This window comes from Toxotes jaculatrix, chromosome 5, assembly GCF_017976425.1.
Source record: "Toxotes jaculatrix isolate fToxJac2 chromosome 5, fToxJac2.pri, whole genome shotgun sequence".
NCBI lineage: Eukaryota > Metazoa > Chordata > Actinopteri > Toxotidae > Toxotes > Toxotes jaculatrix.
Genome location: NC_054398.1, coordinates 6,100,229 through 6,117,732, shown reverse-complemented (window position 1 = coordinate 6,117,732; position 17,504 = coordinate 6,100,229). Strand labels below are relative to the sequence as shown.

At 40.3% G+C, this 17,504-nt stretch overlaps 1 protein-coding gene across 1 annotated transcript; it reads left to right on the top strand.

Annotated features, from left to right (window-relative positions):
* Nucleotides 1-206: 206 nt before the first annotated feature.
* On the top strand, nt 207-16,939 carry hsf4 (heat shock transcription factor 4). The gene is made up of 12 exons (XM_041038846.1): nt 207-332; nt 3,456-3,564; nt 3,663-3,790; nt 4,272-4,396; nt 7,736-7,811; nt 8,755-8,822; nt 9,903-10,002; nt 11,289-11,407; nt 11,691-11,921; nt 12,074-12,191; nt 12,360-12,425; nt 16,880-16,939. Exons 1-12 carry the CDS (start codon nt 207-209, stop codon nt 16,937-16,939), a joined length of 1,326 nt encoding a protein of 441 aa, XP_040894780.1.
* Nucleotides 16,940-17,504: the final 565 nt, after the last annotated feature.

Sequence of the window (17,504 nt, the reverse complement as noted above, 5' to 3'; positions counted from 1 at the left end):
ACAGAGACAGTTTGACCAACTGAAATGGAAACGAAGAAACTGAGACAAACCTGGGATTATCAGTAACAGATTATCAGAAGTGGAGTTTCTTGAACATGGACTAGTCTGAGAGTCTGCACATACATACATTCACACACACACACACCCACATACACATACTTTTGGTTTCCTGTTGTAAACGGTCTTGGCAGTGGACAGGTGTCAGTATGCAGGAGTCTCCAGGTGCCATGGGTGTAGATGGCAGCTACGCCAGCAACGTTCCAGCCTTTCTCACCAAGCTGTGGACCCTGGTGGAGGATCCAGACACCAACCACCTCATCTGCTGGAGCGCGGTGAGTCAGAACACCCTGTACACAGTACTGTAGTGACTCTGAAATATAATTGTCTTTAACAATAAATTTCCGCCTATGTGTTTGAGTGTTTGGGCCACGTTCATCAAAAGTAGTGTCAATTTACAAAAACTTAAAACGTACAAACTGTGGCCTCTAAACCATCATTGCCTTCAACACACTCTGGCGCTAGTGTTCATTGTCTACCTGCTGTGAAGGAACAGCCCACAAAATGATCAGCAAGTGCTACTGCACAGCACAGGCACAGTGATTTAAAAGTAGTAGTTTTTGTTTCTCACAATATGAAAAAATGTGCCATATTTCTATGATGTGAAGAAGAAATTTAGAAAAGACCTCAATCTCCTCATTCTATCTGCTCTTCCCCTCACTTAAACTGACTGTTGCAGGACCCTTGCTAATGATTTAATTATCTGACGGGAGGTGAGCAAGCTCCATACCCAGGTTGTCACTGTCCTTATTTAGATTGTTACCTGACTTTGGAGAGGGGTTCAACTGTGTATCTCACAGTGTCTGAGGATTGTTGGGTCCTCAGGCATGGGGGGCATGTGCATTACTACCATTAGTGGTCTTATTTATTTTTGTTTATTTATTTAACAGATCTGAAAAAAAAAAGTTGTCAACAGTTTCTCATTAACTTATTTTTTTGTAAAGTACAGGTTATGTTAGCCTACTGTTAACATTTATGTCAGCTCTATTAAAAACATATGAAAACAGACTGTTATATGTCCTTTGAAGTTAAACTAAAAACATAAACCATATAAAACAGTTAAGTTGGAGTTTTAAAATGAGGTATTAGTTGGCTGGTGCTGTGTTTGTAGGGTTGGTTGTTTGACAGTTTTGTTGCTCTTATGGGAAACTCTTGGTATGTTTAGGTCTTTCGTGTAGATGAAGGACGTCCAGGACAGTGGTGGAAGAAGTACCTGGATACTTTGCTCAAGGAAAAAAGTCCAATACAATAATGTAAAAATACTCCTTTGAAAGCAAACATAAACGTACTTAAAGTAAACTCAAGACACCTGAAACATGAATGAAAACTCCAACTAGACTGATATTTTTGTAAGGCATCAAAAAAATGCTTACGATTACACAGTTTGTTTTTTTGTAAACCATTCTTTAGACTGGTCCTTTGAAATGGTTTCTCTAAACACGTTTTAATCTAATCTGATTCCTTCTGTAAAGCTGTAACACTGACTGACAACACCCCTTTACAGCTAAGTACACTTGTGAAGGGTTCATAGATTGTATAAATATTTATATTATTGTTTCATTATCTGTTTATTAATAATTCCTTAGTGGAATTTTACAAATCCGAGGCAAGCCATCAGAATACATACAGAAACCAAAATTTTTGATTTTGGCACGTGTCCTCTGCTAACATAGCATGCTTTCTTTCACACACGCACATTCTGCTTTTGACGTTTGACCCATATAAGGGCAAGGGACTTAATTAAAAAAATTTGTGAGCGAATAGGAGTTTCACTGTGACACAACTTAAAGGTAAATTCAGTGCCCCCAGTAATATATGATACTGCAGAATGAAGATTTTATCACTTTACATGAAGAAATTGAAAGATTATATTATTTTCTTGAATTTTGACAGCACTGATGAGATAACAGAAAACAGAACTCATACTGTCCAGTGTTTGGTTACTCTGTTTGCCCTTAGATATGAACGTTGATGTGTGACACAAAGATGAGGCATCAGTAATAAACTGTAAGAGGACAGCCTCTCTGTTCTTCTCTCAAAGAAGACAAACACGCAAAACAGATGCTGTCCAATCCCATGACACCTAGAGTGTGCAGCATCAGCTGTTGCATTGTCAGACTATTGGTAGACAAGTGGGCATCACTACATACAAGGTAAAAACAAACTGTCTAAACTTCATACATTTCACACTAGTCGTGCAACTAGCACTCGCTAAGTAATTTCAGGTATAATTAATGTGAAAAGTAATTACAACACAACACTGGTTTTTCAGAGCAAAACAGAGTGACAGACTGGGAGAGAGAGCATGACTCATCACTCACAGTGAGGGAGAGAGGGAGAGAGTCTGATTGGCTGACTGAGTTGAATTTGGCTGCTGATGAAATAAATTACCTCCTTACAAAACTCCTTTCATCATTCATGCTTCATTAATTCACATACAGCTTCTGTACTGCAGTTTTAAAGACACCTAACAAATATATTTTCCTCACCTGCCTTTGTGCTAGTGAAACCATATGTAAACGTACAAACGGAATCACACTCAGTACTGAGACAAGCTGATTTAGTGTGTAGGTCAAAAATATTCTCTCTTTCCTCCCTTCTGTTCTTCCAGACTGGGCCAACCAGCAGCCTCCAAAGGCTCTCAGAAATTTTCAAATTAACGGTTGAGCACGCTCGAATAATGCAATTAAGTTGTTCATACGGCATCTGAACTCAAACTCAAGGGTTTCTTCATTTGGATTTATTTTTTAGTCTTTTCTGTCCTTGTTGCGTTACGCTCTCAGCTACTTCCTTTCTTCTGAGAAGTTGGAAGTTGATTTTCGTTTTGAATTCTTATCACTGCAAAGGTTCTCACTGGACTTAAATTATTGTATGTTACATAATGTTTTTAAATATAAAAAGCATGAATCCAGTGCTGCCACATTTTGCTAGCCTGCACTTCTTCAGTGTCTTTTTAAGGCAAGTTTTACACAACAGGTTTCAACACAGTTTTCTGCAGCAACTCCATTATATAAGTTACGTCTCAACTTTGAACCTACACAAAACTTTGGTCTTTTTCATTTTCCTGTGCTGTAATTAAATAGGTAAAGAATGCTGGTTCCTTTGGTGTGTGGTTATGACTGACCATCAATCATAAAAAGTTTGTGTTTTCATTCACACTGAGCAATAGTTTGCCTGTGTTTCAGACCAGGACTGAAATTTATTAAGCCTCTAAAAAAAGAAGTAAGCAAGAGCAGACCGGTGAAGTTACGTTGAATGTAAATGTAAAATCTATCATTAGAATCTAAGAAAGATCATTTATTTGCATCCAGTATTTACAGACTGCATTTGACTATAAATGTCAAATCAGAATCTCAGAGATGTTTTTGAATAACTCTCCTCACTGTTTTCTGTTTCAGACTGGAACCAGTTTTCATGTGTTTGACCAGGGACGCTTTGCCAAGGAAGTTCTCCCAAAGTACTTTAAACACAATAATATGGCAAGCTTTGTTCGACAACTCAACATGTGTGAGTATACCCTCTTCTCTTCTCTTCTCTCCTCTTCTCTTCTCTCCTCTTCTCTCAGTTACAGTATTTATTTCTATTTTGTGAATGTGTGTGTCTAGATGGTTTCCGCAAGGTGGTAAACATTGAGCAGAGTGGTCTGGTGAAGCCTGAGAGAGACGACACAGAGTTCCAACATCTGTACTTCCTCCAGGGGCATGAACACATGCTGGAACACATCAAGAGGAAGGTATGGAGACAGTGTTAACTGGAGATAGTTCACATGTCATGGAAGCATGTAAAGCATTCCTTCACCACATCTACACAAAACTCGATTTATTTTTAACATGTTTTTACACAAGAAAGCAGCCTACTTTCCTAGGATAGATTGCATAGTTGTTCTATACACAAGCAAGGATTCTATTTATAGAGTACGCAATCACAAATGGGAGGTTTGTAAACAACATGTTTTTTTATAATATGTACTGCACATAACATTTTCAAACCTTGGACCCTTCGTTTCGCAAGACTAAGAGGGTACAATGATGCATTTTCAAACCTTGGACCCTTCGGTTCGCAAGACTAAGAGGGTACAATGATGCTAGTGGCTTGGTGAGGTTGTACTTAGAGCACTGAAGTGTCTCTGTTCACAAACACAGAATGGTCAGTGTGTGGTTGTATGTGCTGTATTGGAATAAATGATCAAATTAGGCTGTACTTTGTGTCTGCAGGTATCCATAGTAAAGAGTGAGGAGACCAAAGTTCGCCAGGAGGACCTCAGTAAACTGCTGTATGAAGTTCAGCTTCTCAGAACACAACAGGACAACATGGAGTGTCAGATGCAGGACATGAAACAGTGAGTAGAGAGACTGAGCGCCCTGTTTTAATCATGCAATGCTAAGGTAGAGTGTGAAGTGAAAAGCTGTAGGTCTTGGGGACACAGACTGTGTGGATGTCTCCAAGCACACCTGTTATTTTGGTTTGTGTAGGCGTAGTGGCACAAAGTGCAAGAGCACTGACTGAGGTGTAATACAAATGTGAGGGTGTGGGGATTACTAAATTTACTGGTTGCACTGATCTCATACAGCTGTGAACTAACTTGACAAAGTTTAACTTTAAGCTGTGCTAGTAGTGACCCAATGATACATGTTTCCCTCTCAGGGTTTACTGTATCTGTGTGCTCTTCCTCCTGAGAACTTTCAGAGCTACAGCCAGGTCGAGTACAAACTCGACTGGACCTGGCTGATGCTGATACCGGCTCTCGTACATACTCGCTGCTCTCAACACTTCCTGCACATGAACTGCAGCCCATACGCCAAAGAATGCAGAAGAGACAGCTTGAGGGTTTCAGGGTTTGTAGGATTCATTCAGAGCTTGTTCACCTGTTAGCCTGGGGCTATTATTCCTCATTTCAGACTCGATGCTGCAGTTTGGTAAATTTAAACAACTTTCAGTGCCTGTTAGGGTTAATAACTTTTTCATTTTGATTTAAATGCTTACAGTAGATCGTATCCAGGTTATTTTTTATTTGCTACAACATGCATATAAGTTGGTAGACTTTTACTGTGTATTCTACTTTTAAAATACACGTCGCATCAACACAATTATCACAGTAAAAACATAATGATTTCATACTTTATCAGATTCATGTAGCCTGCAGGGATAATGGTTTCCACTTGATACCAAGATATCATGTTAGTGTGAAAGGTGTGCAGTGATCAATACAGGAAAATTCAAAATACTCAATACATTTAGAAGAACACACCCAGTATATACTGAGGGAAGAAACACTCAAACATCCCAGCACAAGCCAAAAATACCACCAGCTTGCTTTGCTCTGCCTCATTTGAATGACCCTTCCACCTGTTTGCATCTTTCTTCCCATCTGTGCACCGTGTACTCTGCAGTGGGAACCAAAATATCACACAGATGGGCGAAGAAGATTTTAAGGTCAGGAAAATACCAAACAGTCAGAGCTCTGCTTGCACTGGGGCCATGAAAGTGTGCCTCAAGCACTTAGCACTCCAGCAAGTGTTTTAATGATATTAGCACAGTAATGGTTTCATGTACAGCAAGCTTCAACATTAGTAACGTGCTGCTTTGATGGTGAGGTGAAATTTTAGCTGGTTCAAGTTCAAGTTTTTGCTTAGCTGGGAAAACAGTTAGCACGGGCAAAGTACTCAGCCCACAGCTGTTCTAGTCAAATGTCCCCACAACCATCTGAACAGAACTACAAAAGTTAATGCTGGTTCCCAGGTCTTAAACAAGACTGGATTACTGACCCCCACAAACCTGGAATTTGGTCTCTTGGGTGTCCCAGTAATTTATTGCAACTGCAGTGTATGGGCTGCTGTGTGTGTGAAAATTCTCTGGCTAATTAACCAGAACATCCTCTCAGTCTTACATTAACAACACTTTCCCTTTGTTTCAGTATGATTTCGGTAGAAACACAATCAGACACATTAAAACAAAATTGAGACTAAAGAAACTTGCATGGCCTTAAAACTCTAAAACAAAAATTTAGTTCTAGCTTTTGTAAAGAAAAATGCAGTTAGGATGCTTTATGGTTTAAATGCACCCACCAACGCACCTCTTTTTTAGCCATATTTTAGGGAGAAAATTTGAGAAGAGCAAATGACCTGCCCGTTATTCCTCTTGCTAAGTTGGAACAAATCATCCAGTGGATGAACTGACTTTTTCTCTAGAGGCTATTGTTGCTGAAAATAGCTGCTGTGCATTCATTGTGTGATGGAGCTGCTTTGTGCTCAGTATTGTTTGCTAATGAGAGGAGAGAATGTTCACCTGCTCACCTGACTAACACACACACACACACACACACCAGTAATGACAAGCGACATTCTTAGAAAGGATGAACAGATGTGTGCACATGTGCCATGCCATGCATGTAGGCGTGGACAATGCTCTTAGAAAATATTCCACCACAGATGCTGTCTTTTTGTATTTTATCATTATGGCTCTTGTCGTGATTCTATAATGTAATATTTAACTCAGTGACGAATCACAGTTTATCCAAATGAAAGTGTTTTAAAGTTAATTTGAAAATTTGCGTCAACATGAGCATTTCCAGTGTGTTTTTGTAGAAAGTTCTATCCACAGTATGAAGAACATGAAAACGTTTCAATCTCGTCTTCTTCAACTTCTATTAAGTTGGCAAACAAAAAAAAAACTGCATCACAGCCAAAAGATGGTAAGGACTGAGACAGACAGCCAGATTGTCAGATGATCCTGAAAACACTAACCTGTCTCTTTCAAGATCCCACCCTGGGACAGCTCTCCAGGCACCATACTCCTCTGACAATACTCTGAAATAGCCTGCTGGGAAATTAGCCAGGTGCTGTAATTAGCAGCTCATGGCACCATCACACAGTGGGACAGCCAAAATAACATATTAAGCTATTCTGTATCCATCAAGAGGAAATCAGAGAGACAACATGAGCACCACCTTGGGGTGGACTGTCTTGAGGTAGCAACAGACCTTCAGCTGAGGGTGGGTGCTCTGAACACAATAGGGACTGTCTATAAACATACTGTCTTTTCTTCAAACAGTAGATCCCTCTATAGTGATCTCTACTGGTGTCTGACAGACACAATAAAGCACAGCTGGTTCAGACTGACCGTAACAAACAGCTCTGGACACTCTTTTGGTGTGACAGATATACTGTCATCTTCTGTTACACAGGACAAGTAAACAAGGTTTATATATCCGAGCAGTGGCACACTTTTCTGTGTCAGGTTAGTGGGTGACACTGTGCTAAAAATGTCCCAGAAACTAGACTTTCAGACGTTAGAGTGTTTGTGTGCAATAGGCTTTGTCTCTAGGAAACAAAAACAAAAACAACGTGTACCTACCCAGGCTCTTGTTTTAGTGCTGATCAACTGACTGACTTCATTCATAGATAGTCCACACTAAGCATGGAAGAATCATCTAACTCCCTACACCACGCGTAAATGCACAGTTTCAGTCATTTTGTGCTAACTTTACCATAAATAAATAAATAAATAGGTGGAGGGGTGAATATGTAAATTAACCTCCTAACCTAAATTAACCACCCAGGTTTTTAACCTGGTGAAAATGAAAACAGCTTTTACACCAAATCAAATTTCCCATCAAACGTGTTTCTTTTTTCACTGTTTGTCCTTGTGCTCTCCATCACCTCTCTCTTCCTGTTTGCAGGCAGAACGAAGTACTGTGGAGAGAGGTGGTCTCACTGAGACAGAACCACACGCAGCAACAGAAAGTCATGAACAAGGTCAGTCTATGCGAGTGCATGTGTGTGTTTGTGTGGAATGAATAATAAGTCACATCTGAGCTAAAATGCTGCAATTTGAAGTGAGCTACATCCTGATCTGATCGTTCTGTTCTAAGGCCTTTTCCATCTTATGCAAACCCACACAAGTGAGAGACCCTGGAGGAGCTCTTACAGTCAAGTGTGTTACCTCTTATTCTTTTATCTCTGACCTACTATTACAGTATTTACAGCGGCAGTTACAACACATGCAACCAACCAGACTCCTGCAGTTGTGTGTAACAGAAAATCATTTCTCTCTCAGGAGTTGTGTTTTGTTTTGTTTTTTGTTTTTTTGCATCCTGGGATCTTGGTTGCTAATGAGGTTCACTGTGAGACTGCATCACACCAAAGATCAGTATTGTTATGATGTGCTGAGCTATTAAACTTTGTGTAATGGTGTGTTATATAATATGAGCCAATGTTGTGATTGGTTCAAACAATTACAACAAGTATATTTAATCAAGTATCCTACTTGGCTCAAACCTTTAACCCTTTAACCCACAAATAATTGCAACCCTTCACCCAAATAAAATTCTGCTACAATTCTTCATATTGCTCAAATGTCATATGTGAAATGTTCAAAATCTTTCCAGTAATTTCCAAAATGTAATTGTTGTGTAAGCCAATTGTGTAATTGGCTTTTTTTTTTTAAATTACAACTGTTGTATATGGTGTCCAAAAATGTTTAGTGTCTGTTTTTGTTGAGATGATAGAGGGTGAGCTATGCAACTTATTTTCCTTTTCCTGCTTTTATGTTTCAAGCAGAAAATAATGGGGCATTGTGTGTGTATGTGTATGTGTGTGTGTGTGTGTGTGTGTGTGTGTGTATATGTGTTTTTCTGTGTGTGTGCATGAGACCAAGTGAAGATGCTGATTCATGCTGTGCTTTTTCTCTCTCTGCCAGCTGATTCAGTTTCTGTTCAGCCAGATGCAGTCCAACACACCCAGCACTGTGGGCCTAAAGAGAAAGCTGTGAGTACATGCACGTACCCACGTGTGTGCACACGCACACGCATGCGCACATACCCACACACACACACACGCACACACACACGCACACACACAGTGGGGCAATCAACAAAAGTGAGACAAACAGAGCCACAGAGGGGCAGAGGGAAGGGCTGGCTCAGCTGACAAACTGAACAATCTAACTCAACAAGCGCTGTGAATGGAGACAAGTGCTGAATCAGTCAGTCAGACACACACACACATTCACACACAGTGAAGGCAGAGCAGAGTACGTGACCCTGCTGCAGCCTGTGTGTGTGTAAAATGCTGGTTCAGCTTTGTTGCTGAGTGTGAACAAGGCCGACATGAGAAAGGAAAGGCACGCTGGAACACAAAAGTGCCAAAGAAATCAGGGTCAGTGTGCTACCTGGGAAAGGAGTCATTATGTCCCGTGTTTTACTAATATTTATCTTCTTGCTTTCATATTCTCTCTCTACAATCTATGTTTAGCATTTCTATGATCTCAACCCACCCTCTAGATCCCCTCACTCTCCACCTACATATTCTGTCATATCTCCACTAACAGCTATCTGAAAAGGGGAAAAGTTCTCAAAAAATTAGACTATGAGTAGACAAGTCTACCACCACGCCAGCAGCTGTGTGAGCTTCCTGTCCACAGTGTCAATGTGACCATGTTGACGTTCAGCAGATCTAGCAGCTTCATCTTAGTTTAGAGGGTTAGCATGCTCACATTTGCTAATTAGCAGTAAATACCTGATGAGAATGTCATCTAGCTGAAAAATTAGGGGATCAGAGGCAGTGGCGTTCAGCATAAGCAGTGTTATACAGCAGAGCAGTGAAGCAGTGACTTCATTATAGGGTAAACATAAAAATCCAACAGTTGTACCGTTCAGCACCTTCAAAAACAGGAAGAACGCCAAAAACAAACTGAACAGATGTCTGCCCATTAAAGCCTCCATCTGCAACTGTTTTTATTTATTAATTAGTCAGTAGTCCGGTGATGATGTCCCGCTGTGTCACGGACTCTGTGTAACTATTATGACTCCAGATGTGTGACTGATTGAAAGCTAATGTTCTCTCCAGGCCCCTGATGTTGGATGACGGCTCTCCCAGCCCTCCTGCCTCCAAGTTCAGCCATAGTCACCCGATGGAGCCCATGCATGAGCCTTTCTACATTCAGTCGGTGAGAAAATATGTAAATTATACACCTAAAATATCTGCCTCATAACACCTGAAGTGAGCATGTATTAAATTAGTAAGAATATCTTAAATTTGATCATTTCTTCGAGTAGTAAACACTAATATCCAAAGATTAAATTCCTGTGTGGTTATTAATGATCTGCCTTTCTCAATGGCACATTTAACTGGGGACTATAATTAGTAAGCTACTGTGCTGCTGACCTTCCTCACCGAGCACGAGTGCTGCTCGCAGCCACGTGAAGTAAACATCAACTTTGTAGTCACTGGCTGGCGTGTTGGCATTTTAAATTCATCTCTGAAGAATTATTACCCACCACTAATACAGAAGAAGTCACATTTTTCAGTAGCTCAAGAAAAGTGTACTTTTAACATGAGGTCCACTACATTATAGTGAATATATTATCTGGACATAAATCCCCTTGAAGGCCCTGCTGCCTTTAGTCTCTATAGCTGTTATGCTATATCAACACTAGATGGAAGCAGTGCACAGTGACAGATTTAGGGCTGCAGATGTACTGTGTCTGATTGTACACAGACGATACAAACCAAAGACCTGGACTGAAGTGAAATCACCACAATATACATATACAGTATATTCTGACAAAGGTTCTCCTACGAACAACAGTGAGTAGAGGTTTGACAACCTCATACTGCCGAACAGATAGAAAGGTTCTAATTCCTCCTTTTTAGTGCTTATTGTTATGTTGGATATCAGCCTAAATTACTAAATGTTGCTTCATAAAAATTGATTTTTCTATTACTGAGAAAGCTAGGGAGGGGGGGAAAAGTACATTTGCTGTAACTTTAGTGAAGGGATATCCCATGGCTATTTCCCCAACCTGCTTTAACTTGGTTTTCTCACTTTAGCTGGGTAGCTGACTCTTTCTTTCTCTGTGAGAGTGCACTAAGTGCAGCAGCAGGTTTTATAGCCCAGACAGTATCAAACCACAGTTACTACAACCACAGTACAATAACAGCCAGACTGTAGTTTTGCTTTGGCTTAGATTTAAGCTTTGTTAACACAAATTGCTGCAAATGTTGTTTTCAGGAAAATTGCACATTTCTATGGCATAAAATGTTTATATGATAAAACTCTGGTTGTACAGTGATTCAGTTTTTATCACATACAGTATATACACACTGCGTACAGTATAGAGCTTGTGTAAATCTCTGATGCTACATCACCAACAGCTTCATTTATTTTAAATGAGCAACACAGTAGAACCAAAACAAGAAACATGAGCACAGTCCTCTCCTCTTCATCCCCAGCCATCCAGTGACACTGCTTCTTGCTCTACCAGTGGGCTGACAGGAGGACCAATCATATCAGACGTTACTGACATGTCTCAGGCCAGCATGGCCCTCCAGATGCAGCCTGATGAGACCAGGTGAGTGATGCCATACAACGTCACTATGTTACTGCTTTTACACAATATGGTGAAAGAGATAATAGATGTTGGATCATAAAAAGTATCAAAGGCTATTAAAGGCTATTTGGCTATTTGTATGGAGTCGTGTAAGTGTGATGAGGTAGTTTGCACTGATGCATAAAACCGATCTGGACAAAACATTTAAATTTAAAGTGGCACTGTGGCAAAAACAGATCCTATTTTAATTTTTTTTCTGGCCTGCCGTTACTACTTTTCACTCACAGTATTTATCTACTGACAGGGAGAAGTGCATGATGCTGATAAAGGAAGAGCCTGTGAGCCCAGGAGTGCGAGGAGGAGGCAAAGGAGGCAGTGTAGGGGGAGGAGAGGCCGTGGCGTTGAGCTCCTCCTGTGAGGTGTGCTCCTCTGAACCTCCTGTCCTCCCTGTCGCAATGGTCCAGTCTGTTCTGGAGGGGAGGGGCTCTGCGGCCTCTATGGTGGAGAGGAGGAGTAAGAGACCTGCCCTGGACAGGTAGGTGCTCAGTTGAGATCACAGGTGAACACACGCAAGGACAATGCAATGTACATTCAGATATTTGAAGACACACAAAACTGCAGAGTGAAGTAAGTAGTGACCCTGTGTGTCTGTGTTTATATATTACATATTACTCTGTGTGTGTGCAGAGCGGAGGTTTCAGATACAGTGGAGAATGTGGATATGAGCCTGGAGGAGCTGCAGCAGCTGCTGCTCAGGAGCCATCAGCAGAGTGCCGTGGAAGCTGGGACCAGCGCTGTTATGGATGTCAGTAGATCTGCACTGTACAAACACAAAAAATAGAAACACGCTGACAATATATGATACTGAAATTTTCAAATTTATAGTTTTATATGCACAGCAACCATTTATCTGATCTATTGTTTAATACTGGCCTGAATGAATAGATTTGCTCTGTCTTGTGTTTCTCTGTAGCCCTTCAGTTTAAGCCTACCTCTGACTGAGTGGAACTTCACAGAGATGGAGTCCAACCTCAAATCAGTAAGTCATACAGAGTGACTACTGTGTACCGTAGATAACAAGTGAGCATAAAGGAAGATGATTCCCTGCTTAAGAGTACCCAACTGCACTTAAATAGAAGTTTTATATAGAAAAAGAAAACATAAATCCTTTGTAAGAAGTAAAACAAGATATACAGGAAAGAGTTTTTAAATGTTAAATCTGCTATGTTTAAACCTGCATTAGCTGATTTTTTTTTTTTGGCCACCTGGGGGCACCACAACACATTATCAAGTTATAAGGTTGATAAAGTGAACGTACTGCAAACAGTTGCCTATTTACACATGAAGCAATTGTTGTTGCCCAACAACACCAGCACTCATATGTGGTTGTAGTTCTGGCCACATATTGAATTTAAATCCAGTATTCACTGGCTTTGTTTTTGGGCATCACCAACTCCTGAAGGAAATATCTGTTTTTTTAGATGCTAAACCATCTAGGTGCTATCTTTGTCTGTTTGTTGTTTAGTGCTGGGCAGGTGATGTACACTGGATGTACCTGATCACCTGATTAGAGCAGTGAGACTGAGCCAAAACAGTAAAGTTGTGGGGCACACGAACAAAACAATGTGCCGTATCAAACGAATAAGGGTGGACATCTCCCTGCACTGCAACATGGCTGGTAGATCTTTAACCTTAGGGGTCGTTAGACTGAACAGCAATGTGCTTTAAAAAGTGCACGGGGCTGTGCAAATGTGTGTTTACACATATTTGATTGTCTCAGATGCTGCTGCAATTTGTTGCGGCTAAAGTTGAACTTGATGTAACTGTTTTGCAGTTTTTAGCCACAGCTCTGCATCACGAAACCTGCTGGTCTTACTGAATTCAGTTACATCACACATCTGTGTGTTTTTTGACACGGTGTGGGCCACCGACAGTCACATCAGTGCAGTGTGGAAAAGGTCCACCAGGTGGAGGTTTTCTGCCAAACCAGAAAAGTGATTTAAGACACAGCTTACAAAAGAGTCAGTTGTGCTGCTGAGGATGAAGATGAAACAGTGTCGCTCGTAGATTTGGGATCTGGTACAAAACAAAGTGGGGCGCTGCTAAAGAAATTCTGGCCCCCTCCCACCCCTTCCTCACAGTCTGTGCCTCCAGTGTCAGAGAGCCCACTGCTAAAACTCCGTGCTGGCAAAGTAAACAATAATGTCATTGAAGTCCAATTTTCTGGCCACCTTGCACTGAATAGACAGGATGGTGAGGCTGCTCAATCTGTCGTGACATATTGTTGAGCTTAAATAGTTTTTCATGCGCTTCACCTCATGCAAAGCTCTCTCACCAGCATCAACTGTCGCAGGAAGTGTACAAACCAGCCTGATAGTATACAGCACCTCTCCAAAATGCTGCGCCATCTGCTAGATTGCATTTAACAGCTGAAGTGGAGAGAAGTTAGACAGGGGAATTGGTTTCATGAAATGACTGTCCTCATTGTTGACCCTGAATGTCAAACTGCAGCTATCTGTTAGCTGGCTCTTGAACTGTCTCATCTATGGCCGTCTCATCATGAAAGTGTTTCCTCTTCCACTACAGACACGTGAGACGTGGCAATGGGGTGCAACACCTGTTACAATTGTCACATGAGTGGTTTCACAGAGAATCCCACGTTTCAATGCCTCAGTGTTGGCTGCTTGAAAAATATTCCTGTCATCGGTGCACTGTAATGCTTTGAGCCAAACTGTGAGGAGGACGATTGTATTGAAAGACATAAAGTAGTTTCTAAGACCAGAATGTCTTATCTTAAGGAAAGATGCGGTTTCTTGGCTACCACAAGTCATTTTGTAAAGTATACTCCATAAAATCCCTCGTTCAGTTCAGCCGGTCATTTGCTGGATGTAGACTTTAAAGTGGAACAGCACGGGCCGTGACTGATGACGCTTCACAAGTCCACTGAAACACACGGTACAGACAGACACACACCACTATTAATGTTAAGCTACACTAATCCCCTCCTGGCTCTAGCCGCATGGTTCACAGATAGATACGAGAGTGGTATCGATCTTCTCATCTAACTTTTAGCTTGAAAGTAAATAAGTGTTTTCCCCAAAATGTGAAACTATTCCTTTAAGGATATGAGCTCTGTGAGTTAAGAAAGTGCCCAAAAGACTCTCAGATTTTTTCATACTGAGTCTTTTGTAAAAGGTTTATGAGTTGATTGTAAGGAATTACTTATCAGTCATTTATCGATTACTTATACACCATTAATAAGAACTTTTTGCTGGGTTGTGAAAAATTTCTTTTGCTGATGAATCATTACCAGTCAAGCCTTTAATGAAAGCTTGTGAGTTTCTCACTTTCTAATTAGTCATCAAGTTTGCAGTTATAAATGTCAATAAGTAATTAATAAAGGGTAAATAAATACATTTTGCATATTTATACATCCATTAATTAAGGATTACAAGGGCTTTTTTTTTAGTTTGTGATAACCTGCATCTGCAATTATTGGTTACTGAAGTCACTGATAAATGATTTTTATCATAATTTATCAATTCTGCAGTTGTACATGTTAATTTATTAACTATTTTTTAAAAATTGAATAGTTAATAAAGGGAGTGCTTTCACAGAAAGTCAGAGATCAAACGTAGGGGACTACCTGATTGAATCAAGTTTTGTAAATCAATGGTTTGTAACTTCTTAATACAGTATTAGTAAATGTTATCCGTGATCATTACTAAATCTGTTGGTTGCAACTTATAAATCCTGATAATTTATCAGATAGTGGAACAGAATTATCTGTAGACTATCATAACCTTGTCCTCTGCAGAACCATCCTGTTCATGTAATGTACCAATCTTGATCTTTACAACTGGGCAGAGATAATGAAGTCATTTTTATCCCTCATTTTTCTGTAGTGTTTCTGTGAAGTGGATTATAACATGTCAACAGCTCTTGTTTACCTAGAAAAAGTCATTATTACCCATCATCCAGAGTTGTAGTCCTCCTTCTAAAAGGCAGATTTCTTGAAGCTCAGTGTAAGAGAGCACTCATTTCTCCTCCATCCCCATTTGATTTTGTTTGTGCAGCTGACAGTCAGCACTACTCCCACTAATTAGAGAGTGCTGCAGGTTTTTCCACTTCCAGTCACAGTCTGTATGCCTTGTTTGCCTCGTGTTCCCGTAATTTCTCTTATGCTTTATGCCATTTACCCAAAGACATTGTGTAACCATCTCTAGGACCCTCTGCAGTGCTTGAAGATCTCTTTTTGTACATGAGGGAAAATCTCTTTTCTTCGCTGACTTCATTCACTGAATATCACTCAAGAAATGACTTGCCTTCACAGTGCTCAGGCTTTTCTGTGTTTGCTCTGTCTCTGGTGGTTCATTCACAGTGTGTTCACAGCCAGTTATATCTATCACTATCTTCTGTTCTCTCTGGCCACAGTCCTGGGCCAGCAGACAAATTATGATATTCTTCTTTTACATTAATCTCTCTTTCATCCACTTTTGCTTTGCGTTCCCTGTCCTCCTGCCCTCTCTCCATCCTCCGCTTCTTCATTACTGCTGCTGTTGCTCTTCTGCTTTCCCTTCCTTTCTGTTGCCTGACTAGTTTCACATAGAGATGTAAAGTAACAATAATATTAATAATGATGGGAGTTGAGCAACAGGAGGAGAGAGAGAGATGAAAAGAGAGAAGAGACAGAGGTACACAGCCTAGATGTTCATGTGCTTGAGGAGCAAACAAACACAGTGTGATGCAGTGTTTTTCAGAAAGTTTACAATAATCTCAGCAGTAAGCAGGACAATGTGGACTATACTACATAAACTGGTTTCAAAGGATTCAGTTGAGACTAAGACTGACTTGCCAGTGGTAGAATGGCAACAGGAACAAGGCTTGAAAGATATAAAAGAACAAGGTGCTAATGGGAAGTTAAGGCATAAAGATGAGAGCAGAGAGGTTGTTCCAGAGGAAGGGGCACTGACAGGAAAAGGCCCTGCAGCTTGCTGATTTCTATTTGACTCTGGGGACAGACAAGAGCCCTGTTTTCTGAGAACTCAGAGCACAGCATAGAATATAAGATTCAGATCAGATAGGTATGAATGGACAAGCCTATTTAGGATTTTGTATGTCCTTTAAAGGGCCTTAAAGTCTGATCTGACATGGATAGGCAGCCAGTGAAGGGAAGATAAAACTGGTGTAAAGTGATCAAATGTTCTGGATTTTTTGCTGCATCTTTCTGACCCATTCACAGAGTTAGTACTAGTACATGGCAGGCCAGAAAACAAAACAAAGGAAGAATCGCAAAGGAACCTTTCAAATCATTGCTCACAGGATAACATCAAGCAATAAATGAGTGATGTGCATTTTCACAGTGTTGTATAATACTTTTCCCTCACGCATTTGCTGTGAACACATACAATAGGCAATAATGTTCTATTACTTGTTATAAAATTTGGAGTTAGGGGTTAAGGTACTAATGTGTGTGTATGTTCTCCTTCATAGTACATGTTCCAGAATCAGGAAACAGAGGCTTTTCCAGCTGCTAGCTGTGAGGAACAGTGATTGATCTGTGCTGTGGACTGTCTTTTCTGAAGTGGAAGGTAACAATTGTGTGTCTTCATCTGTTAGTGGTCAGTATTTCAACAGCTTGAGGACGTACTAATGTCAAGGTCGAAAGAAAAATCAAAAGATCAGGCTTATTCTGTCCTTAAAAGCTTTGCCTGTCCTGTCTGCAACACAAGACCATCGTATCCTACTGAAAACAGCAGTCAAACAGTTGTATTTTAGACATGTGGCAGGTCAACCATTTAAATGTTGTAATAGAGCATTCAGAGCAGGGCATGTTATTGTTTTCAAGTCTGTCTTAATACTATACTAATATGTAATTATTCCTTCTATCCTTACTGGCCATTAAGTAATCATTTTCCAGCATGACTACACTGTTAAAAAACAAACATTCGTCAACAGTGACAAATCAGTCAGAGACAAATCCACTCTCTGTGTTTCCCTGGGTAGTGTTTCCTTGTTGAGCTGTGGCAGAGGTTTACCCCCTGACTGAAGAAATGACTCAAGAATTTATTTTCTACAATCTATTTTCTAATTTATTTTCACATCAGGAACAATGCAT